Source organism: Hemiscyllium ocellatum, chromosome 1, assembly GCF_020745735.1.
Source record: "Hemiscyllium ocellatum isolate sHemOce1 chromosome 1, sHemOce1.pat.X.cur, whole genome shotgun sequence".
NCBI lineage: Eukaryota > Metazoa > Chordata > Chondrichthyes > Orectolobiformes > Hemiscylliidae > Hemiscyllium > Hemiscyllium ocellatum.
Window position 1 is genome coordinate 121,423,531 of NC_083401.1, and position 21,384 is coordinate 121,444,914.

The 21,384-nt window shown below is 42.0% G+C and overlaps 1 protein-coding gene across 2 annotated transcripts in view; it reads right to left on the bottom strand.

Moving 5' to 3' along the window:
* Positions 1-18,005, bottom strand: part of ncapg (non-SMC condensin I complex, subunit G) — a 58,254-nt gene extending 40,249 nt beyond the window's left edge. The window contains exons 1-3 of one of the 2 annotated variants that reach the window (XM_060831510.1): positions 17,918-18,005; positions 16,551-16,678; positions 546-749 (exon numbers count right to left, since the gene is read on the bottom strand). In XM_060831510.1, coding sequence (XP_060687493.1) covers positions 546-749; positions 16,551-16,664 — 318 coding nt within the window. In that variant the 5' untranslated portion in view covers positions 16,665-16,678; positions 17,918-18,005. Of the gene's footprint in view, positions 1-545; positions 750-16,550; positions 16,679-16,804; positions 16,882-17,917 lie in introns of those variants that run through there. The other variant, XM_060831519.1, reaches the window with a different exon arrangement.
* Between the last annotated feature and the right edge of the window lie 3,379 nt (positions 18,006-21,384).

Consider the following 21,384-nt stretch of genomic DNA (forward strand, 5'->3'; position numbering starts at 1 on the left):
ACATCTATGCAGGTAAGTGCAGCAATTAATTTAGAAAAGAAATGCCCAGAAACAGCAAACATTCATATTTTAATGGCAATTGAGTGCAATCATATAATAAAGATAAAATTGAACAGAGTTAAAATAATTCAACAGGAATAACTGTGTGCGTGTGTGTGCATGTATGTGTGTGTGTTGTGTGGGGAAGGGTCCAGGGAGGACAATACAAGAATAGCCCCATCTTAAAGGCGGCACTTTTTCAAAGAAAAACAGAATAAATTTGCAAAACACCATTAAAAGCTGGTCGTTTCAAGGTTAGTTTTTAGCATAGTCGTGTTGAAAAAAAACTTTCCTGGACAACAAACCAAATTTCAGTATCAAAAATACAAAAAGGGCTGATGCTGATATTGAACTAGATATTTTCTTACAATTTAAAAGCATTTTCATATTGAAAAATGACATATAGGGAGGAAAGCCATGATCAACTAGATTTTAGTAAGTAAAATGAAATAGCAGTAAAATTCACACTGTTTTCGCATGCAAGAACTTCAGAAATAACACTGCACCTTGAGCAAAAAACGAAATAGGAATGATATGAAAGAATTTTCTTCATCAATTTCTTCATCTCCAGGTTCTTCAAAAGCAGTAGCAAACCTTGCAACAAACTCAATTACTCGTTCTACTGCTGGCTCTCGCTTGTAAATGGTCATGAGATACTTCAACAAATTGATAAATTCTTCATGAAATGTATTTTTATCTTTATCCTGCAACTGAAGTAAAATTTGCCATATTAATGTAGAGTTTAGCACCATAGAAATGTTACATCACAGAAGGGGGCCATTTGGCCCATCTTAAACATGCCAAAAGACACCAAGAGACCCTGTGTAACTCCATCTTCCTGCACATAGTCCATAGCCATGCAGCTTACAGCACTTAAGGGATAGATCCAGGTACTTATAACAAGGGTCTGCTTCCACCACCAACTCAGGCAGCAAACTACAGACACCCTCTTGTAAAAAATGGGTTTTCCTCTTGCTCCCTCTAATCCATTCATCTTGAATCTATGACCCCTGTTTTTTTTTTAAACTTTCTGCCAAGGGATACAAGGTCCCCTTGTCTACTCTCTCTCGAACACTCAAAATTTTGCATGCCTCAATAATGTCACTTCTCAGACTAATATTCCACGAAACAAACCCAACCTCTCCTCGTAGTTACAACTCTCCAGCCCTGGCTTCTCTGCACGCTCCAGAGCAATTGCATCCTTCCTGTAATGTGGGGACCAGAACTGCACACAATACACCAGTTGTGGTCTCACCTGTGTCTCTTACTGTTTCATATACCCCTTCTTTTGTATTCTATATATCTGCTGATGAAGAGGAGCATTCCATATGAACATAAAAACAAAAGAAATAGGAGCAGGGGTAGGCACCTGCACCGCCATTCAAAAAGATCATGGTTGATCTCTTCGTGGACTCAGCTCCACTTACCTGCCCACTCACCATAATCCTTAATTCCTTTACTGTTCAAAAATCTATCTTTGCCTGAAAAACATTCTCAACAAGGTAGCCTCAACTGCTTCACTGGACAGGAAATTCCACAGACTCACAACGCTCTGGGTGAAGACATCCTTCCTCAACACAAGTCATTTTGAGGCCATGCCCCCTAGTTCTAGTTTCACCCAGCAGTGGAAACAACCTCCCTGCTTCGATCTGATGTATTCCCTTCGTAACTTAATATGTTTCTCGAATATTCCGCCCTCCTCCTAAATACAAATGAATATAGTCCCAGTCTACTCAATCTCTCCTCATAAACCAATCCTCTCATTCCCGGTATCAACCAAGAGAACCTCCTTTGCACCCCCACCCATGCCAGTACATCCCTTCTCAAGTAAAGAGACCAAAACTCTACACAGTACTCCCGGTATGGCATCACCAGTACCCTATTCTGCTGCAGCATAACTCCGTTTTTAAACTCCATTCCTCTCGCAATGAAGGACAAGATTCCATTCACCTTTTTAATTACCTGCTGTACCTGCAAACCAACTTTTTGTGATGCATGCACAAGCACACCCAGGTCCCTCTGTACAGCAGCATGCTGCAAATCTTTTCCCCCATTTAAATAATAGTTCATTTTTCTGTTATTCCTACCAAAATGGATAACCTCACATTTACTAACATGGTACTCCATCTGCCAGATCCTTGGTCACTCACTTAACCTATCTGTATCCCTCTGCAAACTTTGCATTATCATTCATTTCAGCGTCATCTACGAACTTTGATACACTACACCCGGTCCCCAACTCTAAAAATCGATGTAAATTGAAAGCAATTGTGGTCCCAACACAGATCTCTGAGGCAAACCACTTGCCACTGATTGCCAACTAGTAAAACACTCATTTCTCCAAACTCTTGGCTTTCTGTGAGTTAACCAATCTTCTATCCATGCTAATACATTGCCTGTAACTCTGTGCACCATTATCTTATGCAGCAGCATTTTGCACGTGACGATGTCAAATGCCTTTTGGAAATCCAGATACACCACATCCACCGGTCCACCATCCTCATAATGTTCTCAAAGAATTCCAGTAAATAAATTAAATATTACCTGTCTTTCATGAATCCATGCTGCATCTGCCCAGTGTGACAATTTCTATCCGGATGTCTCGCTATTTCTTGCTTGATGATAGATTTGAATATTTTCCCCACGACAGAAGTTAAGCTACCAGGGCTGTAGTTACTCGCCTTTTGTCTACTCCTTTTTTCAACAGTGGCATCATATTTCCAATTTTCCAATCTGTCAGAACCACCCCAGAATCCACCATATTTTGGTAAATTACCACAACCACAATTGCAATTGCCCCTGCCATCTCTTTTAGTACCCTGGGGTGCATTCAATCAGGCCAGAATCTAGTTTACCTTTAACCCCATTAGCTTGCTACCTCTTCAGTGATAATGATTATTTCTTGATCCTCACCTGCCATAGCTTCCTCGTCATTAGTTATTGGCATGTTGTTTGTGTCTTCCACTATGAAGGCGAACACAAAATAGCTGTTCAATGCCTTGGCTATTTCCTCATTTCCCATTATTTAGTCCCCCTTCTCATCCTCAAAAGGCCCAAAGTTTACCTTAGCTACTCATCTTCCTGTTATATATTTGTAGAAACATTTGCTTTCTGTTTTATATTCTGAGCTAGTTTACTCTCATAATTCTTCTTACTTTTCTTTATAGCTTTTTTCATGGATTCCTGTTGGCTTTTAAAGATTTCCTAATCCCCATGCTTCTCACTAATCTTTGTATGCATTTGTATACACTATACTTTGAGACACTACACCTGGTCCTCAACTCGAAATCATCTATGTAAATTGTAAATAATTGTGGTCCCAACACTGATCCCTGAGGCACACGACTTGCCATTGATCGCCAACTAGAAAAAACACTCATTCATGCCAACTCTTCCCTTTGTTGGGTCATCAATCTTCTAACCATGCTAATACATTGCCTGTAACACTGTGCACTGTTAACTTATGGAGCAGCCTTTTGCCCAGCATGTATGCATTTGATACCCTCCTTTATCTACAGTCCTTCTTTATATGCCTTCTTTATCTACCTTTACTGATTTATTGAGGAACCTGTGCACTTCCATGTCAAGATTTCTCATTTCATCTACCCCCTCAGTAAATTCCTGTTTATTCCCATTTTACTGTCTGACCTCCCTAAATGCATTACCTCACACTTGGAGTTGAACTCCATTTGCCACGCTCCTACCCACTCCACCAAACCATCTTTTCATTTAGGAGCTTAAAGCTATCCTCTACATGACCAATTTTTTTGTCCGGTCTACAAATTTCCCAATTGTGCTCCCCTACTCTGGCACGTTCAGGTCTAAGTCATTCATGTATAAAACGAGCAGCAGGGATCCCAATGTCACGCTCTGTGGAACACCATTTAAACAACATTCCATTCACAAGGGTAACTATGGACTTTTACCCTTAGTTCTTTGTTATGAGGCCAACCTTCAATCCAATTCGACACATTACCCTGTAACCCATGCACTCTTACTTTTTAACCAGTCTGCCATGTGGGACCATATTAAATGCCTTACTAAAATCCACATCGACAACTTTCACTGCACTACTATCATCAATCATCCTTGTCATTTTTTCAAAGAGGGTGTTAGAAATATGGAATGTGGTACCCGAGGGAGTGGTGGAGGCAGGTACTCTTGCAGCATTAAGGAAGCATTTGGAAGAGCACTTAAAATTTTGGCTTAGTAAACTATGGACCGATTGCAGGTAAATGGGATTAGTGTAGTTTGGTGTTACTTGTTCAGCAAAGACACGGTGGATGAAGGAGCTGCTTCTGTGGATTAACACCATTTTACTATAATTTCATCACAATCTTGCATATTTTCCACTTTTCAAGTTTTTATTCAAATCTTTGTTCTATGTTACAACTGAACGTGTTTCTACAACCCTTTCAGGCAGGAAACACCATCACAACACATCGCTGCGTAAAAAAGGTTCCCTCATGATCTTTAGTCCTTTTACCAATCACAAAAACCTGCACCCCGGTTTACAAACCTTTTGCCATTGTGAACTACAGTAGCGCCTCGACATATGAACAACCCCATTCACAAACAAATTGATTTACGAACAGGATTGTATGTAAAATTTTGCTTCAACGTACATACGAAATTCAAGGTACAAACTAAAGTACGAACGAAAAAAGACCATATGCGACCATGTGGTTTCATTGTTCTGCTGAGCTACGCGCTTGTTGAACACAAAAGCTCTCGGGCCCTGCGTGATCTCATTCAGTTTGTCTTTGACACGTGCGCTGGGAACAGCCATCCAAGCATTCTTACGCTATCCGAACAAATGGGAAATATTGATTCGGTTCACGAACTTTTCGGTTCGCGAACCGGAGTAAGATCGCAAGTAGAGGCGCTACTGTATTTCGCATTCAATCCACCAAAATCTTTCAAAATGGTGCATTACTTTTTCAAATATGCTCACCTTTTGTGATTTGAAGACAATGACCTCAACCTCTCTACATAACTGAGTCCATCATCCCTGCTAGTATTAAAGGAAAATCTCTTCTGTTCATGACCAAACCCCTGACATTCTCCCTACAAGAGTGACACGCAGCACTGAACACAAAACACTTACTGCAGCTGAACCAGTGTTTTAAAAATAAAATAGACAGAAATTGCTCACAAAACTTAGCAGGTCTGACCGCATCTGTGGGAAAACAGCAGATGAACATTTTGACTCCATTGACTCTTCATCAGAATATTTTCTTTGTTTTGTGTTATTTTGTTTCATTATTTAAAAAGGTTTAGTCTAACTTCATCGTTTTTACACTGAACGAAGTAAAACAAAGATTCATTCTTTTGCTTTTTACTTTTTAAAAAGATCTATTCAACTTGCCCTACTGCCTTCAAACGTTTGTGCATACAGTCCCACCTACCATTGCCCCATCCCTTTGTTCCTGCATGCCCTTTAAAACTATTATGGGGTTTGTATTTCCTCCCCAATTCCTTATACCAGAAAGGTATCAGAACATCCTTCCGTATCACGTCTATCCATTTCACCATTCCTCGAAGTGCTGTTATCCTGTTTCCTAAACCTCTCAGTCTAACCCTCTTTCCACCTTTAAGATGCTCCTTTAATGTGGCACAGAGCCAAATAATTTCATAATTCCCTGTTAATTATCTTAAGATGTTTTATGTTAAAAATAACTTATTAAATACAAATTACAGTACATTTACATGCTTCATATCATCTGCAAACTTTGAAATTATATCCTGTATTTCTAAGTTTGGGGCACCAATATCAAAAGCGTATACCCATAGCAAAGAATTGTGTTCTCTGTCCTCCAGCATGAAACAATTGCTTGCCACTACTCCTTCGTCTTTCTGCTTCTTTAAGTCAACAAGTTTTAATTTTGTTAATACAGCTATGCTGACGTACTCTGTTAAATGTCTTTTAAAAAGGTCATTTAGAAAACATCAACACTTTTTTCTGGTTAGGCATTTATATTTTTGCTAAAACCTTGTCCCTTTTCATAACATTTTAAACTGGTGATAATGTCACCACTGTTCTCCATATGCTTTCCCACTGAAAACTAAACTCCGATTGGCCTACATCATTCTACATAATAAGAGCAAGCACCATTTCCTTCAGTTTCCTTCATTCAGTAAGATCACAGCTGATTGGATTTTAACCTCAACTGTATATTCTTTCATATCTCAGATAATCTTTCATCACATTGGTAACTAAGAATTTATCGACTACTGCCTTTAAAATATTTTAAAATTCTTATCCACTGCTTTTTGAGGAAGGGAATTCCAAACAAAAGCACAACGCGCAGAGAAAGAAATATTTCCCCATCTGTCTTAAATGAGCGACCCCTTATTTTTAATCTAAGACCCCTCGTTCTAGATTCTCCCACAAGAGGAAACATCCTTTCAACATGCACCCAGTCTAGCCTCCTCACGATCTTATATGTTTCAACTAAGTCACTCCAGACTCTAACTCCAGAAGGCACAGGCCTAGCTGGTGTAGCCTTTCCTCATAAAACAATCTGCTCATTCCAGGTATTAGTCTCGTAAACCTTCTCTCAACTGTTTCCAATATACTAATATACTTCTCTAAGTACAGTGACCAGTACTGTACACAGTACTTCACATGCAGCCTCACCAATGCCCTCTAAAACAGAAGGATAACTGCATCAATTCCCCTCACAATAAACCATAACGTCCCATAAGCTTCCCTGATTACTTGCTGTACCGGCATAATAACCTTCTTCATGCACTCAGCCAAACAGATCTTTGGGCGTCTCAGAGGACTGCAAACTTTCATTTAAAAATTTTATTCTTTCTGCCAAAATAAATTATTTCATATTTTCCCATATCGTACTCCATTTTCCAGATTTTTGTCCACTCATTTAACCTATCCTTTTGTACGTTCATGTCCTTTTCACAACTCGCTTTTCTATCAATCTTTGAGTCATCAGCAAATTTAACTACTATACCTTGGGTCTCTTCACCTGATCAAATATATAAGTTACATTCGTACAGCATGGAAATAAACCCTTCAATTTGTCAATGTTTCCCAAACTAAATTAGTCCCACATGCCTGCGCTTGGCCCACACCCCTCCAAACCTTTCCTATTCCTGTACCTGTCCAAATGTCTTTTAAATGTTGTAACTGTAACTGAACCTGCATTTACCACTTCCTCTGGTAGTTCATTCCACACGCAAATCACCCTGGGTGCGAAAAACTTGCTCCCCAGGTCCCTTTTAAATCTTTCTCCTCTCAACTTAAAAATATCCTCGCTAGTTTTGAACTCCCCCACCCTAGGGAAAAGACCTTTGTTACTCACCTTATCTATGCCCCTCATCCTTTTATAAACATCTAAAAAGGTCACTCCTCAACTTCCTGAACTCCAGTGAGAAATGTCCCAGACTATTCAGCCTCTCCCTCTAACTCAAAACCTCCAGTCCCAGAAAATCCTGATAAATGTTTCTTGAACTCTCTCCAATCAAAAGTATCTTTCCCACAGCAGAGTGATCAGAACTATACAGTACTCCACAGGCCGCACCAACATCCTGTACAGCCGCAACAATGTCCCAGTTCCTAAATTCAATGGTCTGTGTAACGAAGGCAAGCTTGCTATATTTCTTCTTAACCACCCTGTTGACTTGTGATGCAACTTCCAAAGAACTACGTACCTGATTGCTTTGTAATGCTAGATAACCTTCTTCACTGTCAACTGGATCCCAAATTCTGGTGTCAACTGCAAACTTTTTAACCATACCTCCTAAATTCTCATTCAAATTGTTTATATAAATGACAAACAATAGTTGAATCCTCAGCACACACCAATATAATACAACACTTGGAAAATATTATCAAGCTGTAAAAGGTCCATTTATTCTTGCTATCTGCTTCCTGTCAGCCAGCCAATCTTCTACACATGCCAATAGATTGCGCCCCTACACAATGAGCTTTTATTTTCTGCAATAACCTTTAATGTGGCTCCTTATCAAATGCCTTCTGGAAATCAATGTACAATATATCCACTTTTATCCAAAGCACAGTTTATGCTACTTCTTTAAAGTTAAAGATGATTACCCTTTGACAAAACCAAGCTGGCCCTACCTTCTTTCCTCGAACTTAGCGAAGGGCCCTTGCTTTCTGCCTCCCTCCTTTTTTGCATCAATTTGTTCCATTATCCATTTTCCAACCTAAAGGAATATTCCGCAAACTCAATGAGTTTTGGAAAATTAAAATTGACACGTCAATTATCTTCTAGGAGAAAGTGAGGTCTGCAGATGCTGGAGATCAGAGCTGAAAATGTGTTGCTGGAAAAGCGCAGCAGGTGAGGCAGCATCCAAGGAGCAGGAGATTCGACATTTCGGGCATAAGCCCTTCTTCAGTATTCCTAAAGAAGGGCTTATGCCTGAAACATCAAATCTCCTTCTCCTTGGATGCTGCCTGACCTGCTGCGCTTTTCCAGCAATACATTTTCAGCAACATCAATTATCTGACTAGCTTCTTCCTTTAAGATTAGTGTGGGTTAGGTCTTTCACTGAATTTTTTGACTTTTTTAAAAATTAATTTTAGAACAATTCAACTCAGGGAGAGCATTATGTCTGACCAGATAGCTGATATCTGGCCATTAATAAGCTCAGTACCTGGGAATTACAGCCAGCAAGTCTGGAAAAGAACATGATGGTCAAAGAAAGGGAGGGTCTGGAGAGTTTCTTTGGACCGCATTTCTGAGGAGGAGAAGCTTGGCTGTTGATGCTACAGCATGACGTTGTGAAAATTCTCTGCCTAAACTCCCATTGACAGTTTAATATATGACCCCTAGAAAAGGGACATTTCAGACATTAAACTGCTAAGAACAGAACTAAACATGTCTTGAACCAAAAGGCCTGTGTTCTCAAGCATACCCCTGAAATGTTTCTCACTGCATCTCAATTGACTTATCCCTTAACCTAAATTGCAAGTTTACTTTCGTTTGTTCTGTTTCATTGCCCTCATAATTGCCCTTGTTTAACTTCACAATAGTCTTTGCGCATGTAAAATTGAATCATGTTTTTGTTGCTAATGCCTAGGTATGCCTTCACTTTGAGGTCATTAATCAATTCTATCTCATTCGTCAAAGCCGGGTCTATTATAGCCTGCTTTCTGGTTGGTGCCATAGCATAGTGCAGAAAAGAAATCCCAAAAACATTCAACATATTTTTCATCTGATTTTCTCCATCTATAATAGGTAAAAACTTTCCCCATGATAATTGCTGAACCCTTTTGACAAGCACCCACTATTTTTTCTTGATACCCTATACTACCAAGTGGTTAATGTTAGGGGGCCTGTATATTACTTTCATAAATGATCTTTCATTCCTCATCATTACCCAGACTGTTTCAATAAGCTGTTAATTAAGGTCACCCCTTTCTATTATGCTAATAGCTACTAGATCATACTTATTTATCTCAATCTGTTCTACTCATTGATCTGTTTTGTTGGTGTCTCTAATCATTCTAATAATAACACATCATTCCTTAAAAGAGGAGATCAGAAGAACACACAGTATCCTCTGTATAACTGAAGCATAACATTGTTACTTCTACATTCAATTCCTTTCATAAGAAAGGATAGCATCCCATTAGCCTCCCTGATTACATGCAGTATCTGCATACTAACATACTGTGACTCACTCCCTGGAACATGCAAATCCCTCTGTACCTCTGATTTTCACAGTAGTTCTCCATTTAAGTTATACTCTGCTTTTTCATCCATCCTGCCAAAAGTGGTACCAAATTTCACATTTTCCCACATTATATTCCATCTGCCAGGATATTTGCTTATTAACAACCTGTATCTTCACATCCTTGTACCAATTCATGTCTTCTTCAAAACATACTTTCCTACCTATGGGGTAGCATGGTGGCACAAATGGGGTGGCATGGTGGCACAGTGGTTAGCACTGCTGCCTTGCAGCACCAGGGTCCCAGGTTCAATTCCAGCCTAGGGCAATTGTCTGTCTTTGTGGAGTTTGCACATTGTCTGCATGGGTTTCCTCCCACAGTCCAACTATGTGCAGGTCCGGTGAATTGGCCATGCTAAATTGCCCATAGTGTTAGGGAAATGGGTCTGGGTGGGTTACTCTTTAGTGGGCGGCACGGTGGCACAGTGGTTAGCACTGCTGCCTCACAGCGCCAGAGACCCAGGTTCAATTCCCGACTCAGGTGACTGACTGTGTGGAGTTTGCACATTCTCCCCGTGTCTGCGTGGGTTTCCTCCCACAGTCCAAAGATGTGCAGGTCAGGTGAATTGGCCATGCTAAATTGCCCGTAGTGTTAAGCAAAAGGGTAAATGTAGGGGTATGGGTGGGTTGCCCTTCGGCGGGTCGGTGTGGACTTGTTGGCCCGAAGGGCCTGTTTCCACACTGTAAGTAATCTAATCTAATCTAATCTAAACCTATCTTTAATCTGCCTGTGAATTTAGCTGTTATTCCTTCACTCTCCTCATCTGACTTATTGATGCAAATTGTCAAACCTGGAGTCCCAAGGACAGATTCCTGCAGGATCCCATGCCTCATATCCTGACAATCAGACAAAGATCCATTTATGCAAACCCTGTTCTCTCTGCCAGCCAGCAGCTCAATTTTTTATCCACGTTAACGTATTAAAACACCAGATTTTATTTTACACTACATGTTATAGCCTTTTATGTGGTATGTTATCAAATACCTTCTGATAATCCAAGTAGAGGATATCTACCAGCTTGCCTTTATCCATAAGACATTATTGCTTCAAAAGAACTCTAATAAATTGGTGAAACGGGATTTCCCCTTCACAAAACCATGCTTCCTCTTCCCAATTAGCTTGAGTTTTACCTAAGTTCACTCGTTTAATGATCAATTCTAATACTTACACCATGACAGACGTCAGGCTAATTTGCCTATAGCTTTCCACTTTCTATTTACCTCCCTTCTTGAATAAAGTGGTTATATTTATTACTTTCCAATTTAATGGAGCCTTTCTTGAACTTTGGGGAATTTTGAACAATTCACACAAACACATTTACTATCTCATTTGTCACCTGTAGGATGAAATCCAACTTAACTGATCTGCAGCTCCATTGATTTGCCCAGTCCCACTTTCTTGCTAATTGCAATGTTGCCAAATTCCTCTCTCCTTTCTATGTCCTGACTTACAGTAATTACTAAAATGGTTCTCATATTGTCTAAAGTGAAGACTGAGGCAAACATTTTTTTCATTTTACCTTCCATTTCCTTGTCATTTACAATTACCGGTAATTCAATTCCTTTTACAATAAATGACTACTTTCTCGTAGCTTTCCTCATTACTATCTGTATCTGCATATTAGCCTTTTGCAATTAACGCACAAGAATACCCAGATCCTCCTGCATCTCAGAACTCTGCAATCTCACCATTTAAAGAACATTTTTATTCTGTCTGACAAAATGGACAGTTTCACAGTTCACATCATTGCTCACTTGATTATATCTTCTTGCAGTCTCTTTATATCCTTTTCACAGCTTATTTTCCTTCCCATCTTGGTGTCATCAGCAGATTTTTCAACCATATCTTTGACCTCTTCATCAATGTCATTTATATAAATTGTAAACAGTTGCAATCCCAGCACCAGTCCAGGAGACACCTCACTCATTGCGTCTGCCTACCTGACAAACAACCATTTGTTACTACTTCCTGCTTTCTGTCAGCCAGTCAATTTTCTCTCCATATCAGCATGCTAGCCTTTACACCATGAGAATTTACTTTCCCCAACAACCTGAGATGTGACACTTTATCAACTGCCAGCTAAAATTCCATGTACAGTACACCCAATGATTTCCCTTACTCACAGCATGTGCCCCCTCAAATAATAGATTAAGTACAATTTCCCTATTAGAAATTCCCTCCCTAATGGCCTTCTGGATCTATACACTGCAGGAGAACTGCAACAGTTCAACAAGACAACTCACCACTATCTTCTGAAGAGCAACAAGTAATGGGCAACAAATACTGGAGAGTCAGCAACACCCAGTCCCACACATGAATACATTTTTAAAAAATACATGTTGACCTCATCCTAATTATTCTGAATTTACAAGGTGCCATACTGCAACATTTTTCTTTATGAAAGATATTAAGCTAACTGGCTTGTAGTTTCCTGTTTCCTTTATTTTTGAATGAGAGTTAAATTTACTATCTTCCAATGTAATGGGAATTTCCCCAAATTTACGGAGTTTTGGAGAATACATAGCTACTTTACCGGCCACTTCTTCTAAGATCCTAGAATGAAGTCCATCAGGATCCAGACAAAGAAGATCTACTCCTGCTTGTAGAGCAAGCTTTCTTCAATCACTGCCTTCTCCAGTGGTTATAAGTCTCCTTCATCAACAATGCAACTCTTATCTTCCGCAGCTACACTGGCACCACCCCTCACCTTTTCGTCCGTTACATCGATGACTGTATTGGCGCTACCTCGTGCTCCCACGAGGAGGTTGAACAGTTCATCTACTTTACTAACACCTTCCACCCTGACCTCAAATTTACCTGGAGCGTCTCAGACTCCTCCATCCCCTTCCTAGGCCTCTCCATTTCTATCTCGGGTGACCGACTCCCACAGCTACCTGGATGACACCTCCTCTCACCCTGCCCCCTGTAAAAACGCCATCCCATTTTCCCAATTCCTTTGGCTCCACTGCATCTACTCCCAGGAGGACCAATTCCAATACCGAACAACCCAGATGGCCTCCTTCTTCAAAGACCGCAATTTCTCCTCAGACGTGATTGACGATGCTCTCCACCGCATCTCCTCCACTTCCCGCTCCTCTGCCCTTGAATCCCGCCCCTCCAATTGCCAACAGGACAGAACCCCACTGGTCCTCACCAACCACCCCATCAACCTCCAGATACATCGTATCATCCTTCGTCATTTCCGCCACCTCCAAACTGACCCCACCGTCAAGGATATATTTCCCTCCCCTCCCCTATCAGCGCCCCGGAAAGACCACTTCCTCCGCGACTCTCTCTTCAGGTCCACACCCCTCACCAACCCAATCTCCACACCCGGCAGCTTCCCTGCAACCACAAGAAATGCAAAACTTGCGCCCACGCCTCACCCCTCACTTCTCTCCAAGGCCCCAAGGGATCCTTCCATATCCGCCACAAATTCACCTGCACCTCCACACACATCATTTATTGCATCCGCTGCACCCAATGTGGCCTCCTGTACATTGGGGAGGCAGGCCACCTACTTGCGGAACATTTCAGAGAACAACTCTGGGACATCCGCACCAACCAACCCAACCACTCCGTGGCTGAACACTAACTCCCCCTCCCACTCCGCCAAGGACATGCAAGTCCTTGGCCTCCTCCATCACCAGACCATGGCAACACGACGCCTGGAGGAAGAGCGCCTCATCTTCCGCTTAGGAACCCTCCAACCACAAGGCATGAATGCAGATTTCTCCAGCTTCCTGATTTCCCCTCACCGCACCTTATCTCATTCCCAACCCTTGGACTTCGCACCACCTTCTTGACATGCAATCTTCTTCCCGACCTCTCCACCCCAACACCCTCTCCGGCCTATCACCCTCACCTTAACCTCCTTCCAGCTATCGAATTCCCAACACCCCTCCCCCAAGTCCCTCCTCCCTACCTCTTATCTTAGCCTGCTTAGCACACCTTCCTCATTCCTGAATAAGGGCTTATGCCCGAGACGTCGATTCTTCTGCTCCTTGGATGCTGCCTGACCTGCTGCGCTTTTCCAGCAACATATTTTTCAACTCTTCTATCTTTCCAGACTATGTTGTAGTAATGTATTAAATTGCCAATTCTCCCTTCTTTAAGCTAGATCTCCCATTACTGTTACTATATCAAAATCTCATGAGGCAACTTGAACTTAATGTTCCCAAATGAGTTTACCTTGTTTCATATTTTATAAATGTTTACTCCAAACTCATCTCAAGACTTCGCATTTATCCTCCTGCTGATTCCTCCTATATCTGAACTATTATTTATTCATATTCTATTTGTCTTTCCCAGTCCTCTCAGCATCTTGCTTCTCCTCTAATATTTCATCCTAGTGCCCATGCTCCGCCAACTTTGTTTACGCCTCCCCCCTTGATGAACAACGGTCTCAGCTCTGTTGAGGTGAAATTCATTCAGCTTGAATTGCCCCCAGAGCCCTAGGAATTCAAAAACCTCTATTCTGACAATTTCTCAAGCAAATGTGAACCAGTGTTTTCTAACAACTCTTATATACACCAGCATATGGCGCTGAGTGTATTTCAAAGATTATCTTTGCAATCTTGCCTTTTAAGGTTCCTCTCTCATTTATGAACCTGATGCAGGACCTCAACATTTTCAATACCCACATCAATGACTCCATACGAGGCATAAATTCTGGTTGTTTTCCTTCTCCCAAAACATTCTGCACCCTCTCTGTGAGGTCATTCACCCTGGTACCAGGGAACCAAACGCTATGCAAAAGTTAGAAGTCACTGCGTGCACAGGAAGCCAAGCAACAGTTCTCAGTTGTCCAATTATTCTGTTTTAGAAGCCTCAGAGCTTATGGTACTTATTCTAAACATTGAGAGATGCAGTGAATGGTGGTTGATGATTATTATAAGCAAGTCCAGAATCAATGCAAGATTTCCACTAGACAAAGTAATTTCAGGAACCATTTTCAAAAAGCAGCAGCAAAACTGGCCACTGGATAAAATGACATTCAAAAACATTCAACAATATTCACAATTATCAACTCTCAATTAAATTGCATCTTATTTGTATTCTTGGAGTGTCCCAACAGACACAAACAAGAACTCATTTCTGTAACATGACTGGCATTCATAACCTTCTGACTTGGACTATAATGCTGCCTATTAAGGCAAGTTGAAACTGTGGCAAGAACGTTGAATCACAGTCAATTTGAATTCCAAAACAGAAAAGTCTGACAATTCAGTATGACCTTTCTTTTAAAGTGATCATGGTAAGTATTGTGCAAAAGATCTCCTAATTAAGCTCCATATAAAAGGCTACTACTTTAACACAAAGTGTTAGCAATTGGAGGCAAAATCAGAGAATGACTTAACATTAAATACAGCTAAGGGATAGGAAGCATGTATTTTCCAGCTAGGTGTCAGAATAAAGGAAAACATTGAGTTCAGTTTGGAATCATAGATATGTACAGCACAGAAAGACTCCCTTCGGTCCAACTAATCCATGCCGACCAGATATCGCAACTTAATTGAGTCCCATTTGTCAGCACTTGGCCCATATCCCTTTAAACCCTTCCTATTCATATGCCCATCAAGATGCCTTTTAAGTGCTGCAATCGTACCAACCTCCACCACTTCATCTTAGATTAGAATAGATTATTTACAGTGTGGAAACAGGCCCTTCGGCCCAACAAGTCCACACCGACCCGCCGAAGCGCAACCCACCCATACCCCTACATTTACCCCTTACCTAACACTACGGGCAATTTAGCATGACCAATTCACCTGATCCACACATCTTTGGACTGTGGGAGGAAACCGGAGCTCATTCCATCCATGCACCACCCTCTGCATGAAAACATTGTCCCTTAGGTCCCTTTTATATCTTTTCCCTCACCCAAAACCTACACCTTCCAGTTCTGGACTCTCCCACCACAAAGAAAATATTTTGTCTATTTACCCTATCCAAGCCCCTCATGATTTTATACACCTCTATGAGGTCACCCCTCAGCCTCCGATGCTCCAGGCAAAACAGTCCCAGCTTATTCAACCTCTCCCAATCCTCCAACCCTGGCAGCATCTTTGTATATCTTTTCTGAACCCTTTCAAGTTTCACAACTTTTTTCCAATAGGAATGAGGAGGTGAAAAATGTGGTGCTGGAAAAACACAGGCAGCATACGAGGAGCGGAGAATCGACGTTTTGGGCATAAGCCCTTCTTCAGGAATGCTTAGGGAGGAGACCGATAGGAAGGAGACCAGAACTGCAAAATTCCAAAACTGGCCTAACAAACGTACTGTACAGCCGCAACATGACCTTCCAACTCCTATACTTTATGTTTTGACCAATAAAGGAAAGCATACCAAACGCCTTCTCCACTATCCTATCTACCTGCTCTGATTTGCCTTTCCAAAATGTAGCACCTCGGATTTATCAAAATTAAACTCAGTCTGCTACTCCTCAGTCCATTGGCCCACCTGATCAAGATTGTGTTGTAATCTGAGGTAACTGTCTTTGTTGTCCACTACACCTCCAATTTTAGTGTCATCTGCAAACTTACTAACTATACCTCATATGTTCATATCAAAATCATTTATATAAATGATGAAAAGTAGTGGACCCAGCACCGATCCTCGTGGCACAGTTTCCTAGATATTGTTTCTGATTTACACTAGCATTCCAATGCAAATTGTTTAAATTCACTTTGAAGTGATCAATCCAGACTTAAAATACAACAGATACAATTTCTGGTACACAGATTTGATATACTGCAGCATTGTCTAGATACAAAGCAATTCATTTTACCTGGTTGTATGTATGTTTAAGACCTGCCACCAACTTTGCAAGATTTTGATGTCCTTTCTGGGCCTTCTCAAAGGCTTGTCGAATTTGGAGAAAATGATCCTTTTGCATCCCCATTTATATGAAAAAATCTGAAATAGATAATACAGTTTACGAACCATAACTTATTACTGTTCAACAGAATTTTTCAAAGCAGTCATAATTCCACTTGCTTAAAAGGCTTTGTTCAATTTTGAAAGTGAGGAATCATGGATTACCGTCAGTATGAGAGGTGGTTACTTGGCCCATCAAGTCCACACTGACCCTGTGAACAGCACCCCACCCAGACGCAGCCCTGTAACCCTGCACTTCATATGGTTAATCCAGTTAACCTACAAATACCCCTGGACACTAAAAGCAATTTAGCGTGACCATCTAACCTACACATCTTTGCACAGTGGGAGGAAACCAAAGGAAACCCACACAATCACAGGGAAAATATGGAAAGTCCACACAAAACCTGGGTCCCTGGAGCTGTGAGGCAGCAGTGCTAACCACTGAGCAACCATGCCATCCCACAGGACAAACGACCCCACCAGCCCCATTAGTAACAACCAATCTAAGAATTCATGCAATCAAGAAAAAGTTTGAGCTGGAAAAAAATTGATTGAAACTGCAGACCTTCCAGCTGGTAGTGAGGTGATGATCTATGGGAACAGATTAGTAAGGACGCCCCAACCAGTTAATGGTCCAACAATTAGAGATGTCCTGGGCAGTATTGATACTGAGGAGGTAGATTTGCTCCAAACGTTCAAACCTTCACTGTGACAAGTCACTAGGTTAAAAATCACACCATAGCGAGTTATGGTCCAATAGGTTTATTTGGAAGTACAAGCTTTCAGAGGACTGCTCTTCCAAATAAACCTGTTGGACGATAACCTGGTATTAGGAGAAAGTGAGGGCTGCAGATGCTGGAGATCAGAGTGCAGAATGTGGTGCTGGAAAAGCACAGCAGGTCAGGCAGCATCTGAGGAGCGGGAGAATCGACATTTCGGGCATAAGCTGATCAATCAGGATGCTGCCTGACCTGCTGTGCTTTTCCAGTGCCACTCAACTATAACCTGGCGTAGTGTGATTGTTAACTTTGTCCCACCCACCCTCATCCGCACAGCCACCCCCCCCCCTCCCCCCCTCACCCCCCTCATCCGCACAGCCACCCCCCCCTCATCCGCACAGCCACCCCCCTCCCCCCCTCATCCGCACAGCCACCCCCCCCTCCCCCCCTCATCCGCACAGCCACCCCCCCCTCCCCCCCTCATCCGCACAGCCACCCTCCTTTCCTCATCTCCCCCTCCCCAGTCTCACCACTCCCGCCCTCCCCTTGGTCTCACCTCTCCAACTGTCTATGACCTTTCTCCGCCAAAAAGCCGCCCTTTTGTTTTGGTGTAAAATTCACTCGGTCTTGGCGCCAGCCTCGAACAACAACCGCCCGAAATTTCAAACTGACTCTCGCGAGACGATGATGTTGATGACGCACGCCCCGGGCACCGCGGGGGGCGGGGCCTCTTCGCAAAGCGAAGAGCTCTTGCAGGCTCTGGGAGGCGCCCGAGAGAGGCGGGGCTATGAGTGGGCGGGGCGCTAAGTGGGTGGTGCCCAGAGGCGGGGCTATGAGTGGGCGGGTATCTGAGTGGGAGGCGCCCAAGAGAGGCGGGGCTCTGATTCGGCGGGGCTCTGTGTGCACCGGTCAGTGACATTAATATTTCCACCCTGATTCATTATTCAGTAAGATGGTGGCCCTATCCGTTACCTAATTCCATATTATCATAGAATTATACTGTATAAAATTCCTACAATGTGGAAACAGTCCATTTCGCCCAACAAGTCCAAAGTAATCTACACTGACCCATTCCCCTCCTCTATCACTCTACATTTCTGACTAATGCACCCAGCCTACACAACCTTGTACACTATGGACAATTTAGCTTGGCCAATTTACCTAACCTGCACATCTTTGGACTGTGGGAGGAAACTGAAGCACGCAGAGGAAACCCCAGATACACAGGGAGAATGTGCAAACTCGACGCAGATAGTCGCCTGAGGCCTGAAACGAATCTGGGTCCTTGGCGCTGTCAGACAGCAGTGCTAACCACTGAGCCACCACGCCAACACACACCCTAGGATAGGTGAAAGAAGGACACGCACAAGAATTCTTAGAGGCATGGCATTCTAACCAGGACTTCATCAATAAACACATTGACTTAGATCCCATCCACCTTCCCTTGGAAAAAAGAACCAGAAATGACATCATGCACCTTAAAAAACCAAGACCTATAAATAGAGAGGCAGGACATACCACCAGCGCTTCACCAGAGACTCTCACTGACAATGTTACCTAGTCATGGTGATGAAACATCTGGAAATAAACCTTCCAGCTCAGTGAACTAACTTACATACTTATCATCAACCTGAACTACAGATCTTCTCAAAAATTGCTCGCCCATTATCTGTTGTCTTATATTTGGAGACATTTGCAAATGAAGACAGCCCCTAGCCAGTTCACACACAGCAGAACCTCGATTATCTGGACAAGATGGGCAGGCACTATTTCGTTCGGATAATCGATTATTTGGTTAACTGATTAAATACCTTTATTCTGGGACTCGGAGTTTTTTAAAGTCTGCTCCCCGTTCAGGAGAGACTCCCATCGAACACTGCCCCCCCCTCGTCCGCCCCGTCCAACACTGCCCCCTTCCGTGCACTACCCACCCCCCATCCGCCCCTGTCCCTTCTCCAGGGCAGCCAGACTGGACATCAACAGCAAGATGCTGCTACTGCTACTTTTTGGGGTGGGATGAGGGGGAGGGTTGAGTCTCCAAATAGTACATACACAAACACACACAACTTTTTGACAGGTTCCATCTTTGCCCACTACAATGTTGGACAGATTATTTGGGGAAGGGGGGTTTAGGGCACACCCCGTGTAGAACTCCAGGGAATTTGTGGGGAGAGAGGGAGAGGACAGTCATTTGGAGCCGACACGACCAATGATGGAAACAAGCCTTTGATGTAATGTTTCTACCGGGGCCTTGAGATCTCCTTCAGATAATCTGATTTTCTGATAATTAATATTTGAATAATCAAGGTTCCTCTGTATTTGGATCACAATGAAGACATTGCTGCCCTTAATGAGAAAATATTAAAGCCATTTTGTTTGATGAAATTTTGAACAAAGTTGAACAAAATTCAGAATTTACCTGAGGCAAGTTCCTCATTAATAAGGAACAAATGGAGCTCAACACTATTTGTTCATCACTGACTCTGGGTGGTTATTAATGTGAACGAAGAAACATTACTTTTTATTTTTATAAGTGCTGACACAAATTCTTTTAAATGAATGTATCAGCCATGTGGATTATCGTTGGTATGTAGTACATTTGCTTACCATTGAATCTAGATCACTGCCCAGACCACATTAAAATCACATCTCCTACTGTGGATTTCATACTGATCATACTTGTATGTTCCCATTACTGTCTTCATTTGTTTTTATGTGTCTGCCCTGGATCAGCTGATACCACTCTAACTACAAGGTTCTGTCTTCAAGTCCCACTCCAGAACCTAGCATAAAAATTAAGGTTCACACTCCAATGCAGCACTGAAGAAGCATTGCAATGTTAAACGTGTCATGTTTCAGATAAAATCTTAAGTCAAGGTTCTACCTTCCCGCACATTCAGTAAAAGTTCCCATAGCACAAGTTCAAAGAAAAGCATGAGAGTTATCCATGGTTCTGGACCACATTTAATTCTCAATCAACATAATAAAGAGAGGTTCTGCGCAAGCTGGAAGAACAGCATCTAATTTTCCACTCAGGGACACTGCAGCCTTCTGCACTCAATAGCGAGTTCAATAATTTTAGGGCCTGATCACCTACTTCCATGTTCTTCTTCCAACCCCCACACACCAGGCGTTGTCATCAGATGGACTGTTACCACAACCAACTTATTGTCAGCTTCTAATGGTACCCATTAGCAGCTATTGATTCTCCCAGGCTAGTTGTTTACCTATTCCTTTGTCAGCCCAATTGCTGTTCTCTTTCTCTCTCTGGGCTCCATCTCTCCCTACCTTATCCCATCCCTACCTTGTCATTTATCCTTACCTTCACCCCATCTTCCACATATATGCCAAACTTTCCCTAGCTACAATTTGTTCTGAAGCAAGGTTCCTGGACCCAAAACATGAATTCTGTTTTCTCCCCACAGATGTTGCCAGGCCTGCTGAGTTTCTCCAGCAATTTTGTTTTTTTTTCACAAAAGGATTGTTATCACATTACTGTTTGTGAAAGTTCATATTTCATATTTCATACATTACAATAGTGGCGATAATTCAAAATAATTCAAATTTTGACATGTCAGTGGTTATGAAAGTGCTTTATAAATGCAAGTTTTTTTTATTAAACTCAGCCAATCTTTCCATATCCCTTGCAAGCACTTATGTGCTCTTCACTGCTTATCTTTCAGCTAAATGCTGTTGCATTGTTTTGGAACTTTGGAGGAAAAAATGTCAAAACAACAGCAGTTTTAAAAGGGCAAAGAACAGACAAAGGAAGCATGTGGTGAGGTCAGTGCAGGAGAAAGAGAGAGAGGGAGAGAGAGAGAGAGAGAGAAAAACCCACATTGCTAACTGATAGAGTTAGCAATTACTGCCTTTGCTGTTGAATTAATGTATCGCTGGACTTTGGAGTGCGTTTAGGAAAATTTAAAAAACAGTGAAATTCACAACTAATCTTGGAGGAACCTGTTGGGAGAGGTCACAGAACAGAAACAGACAAGTAGATGTTTTAAGCGTAGCCTTAAAATA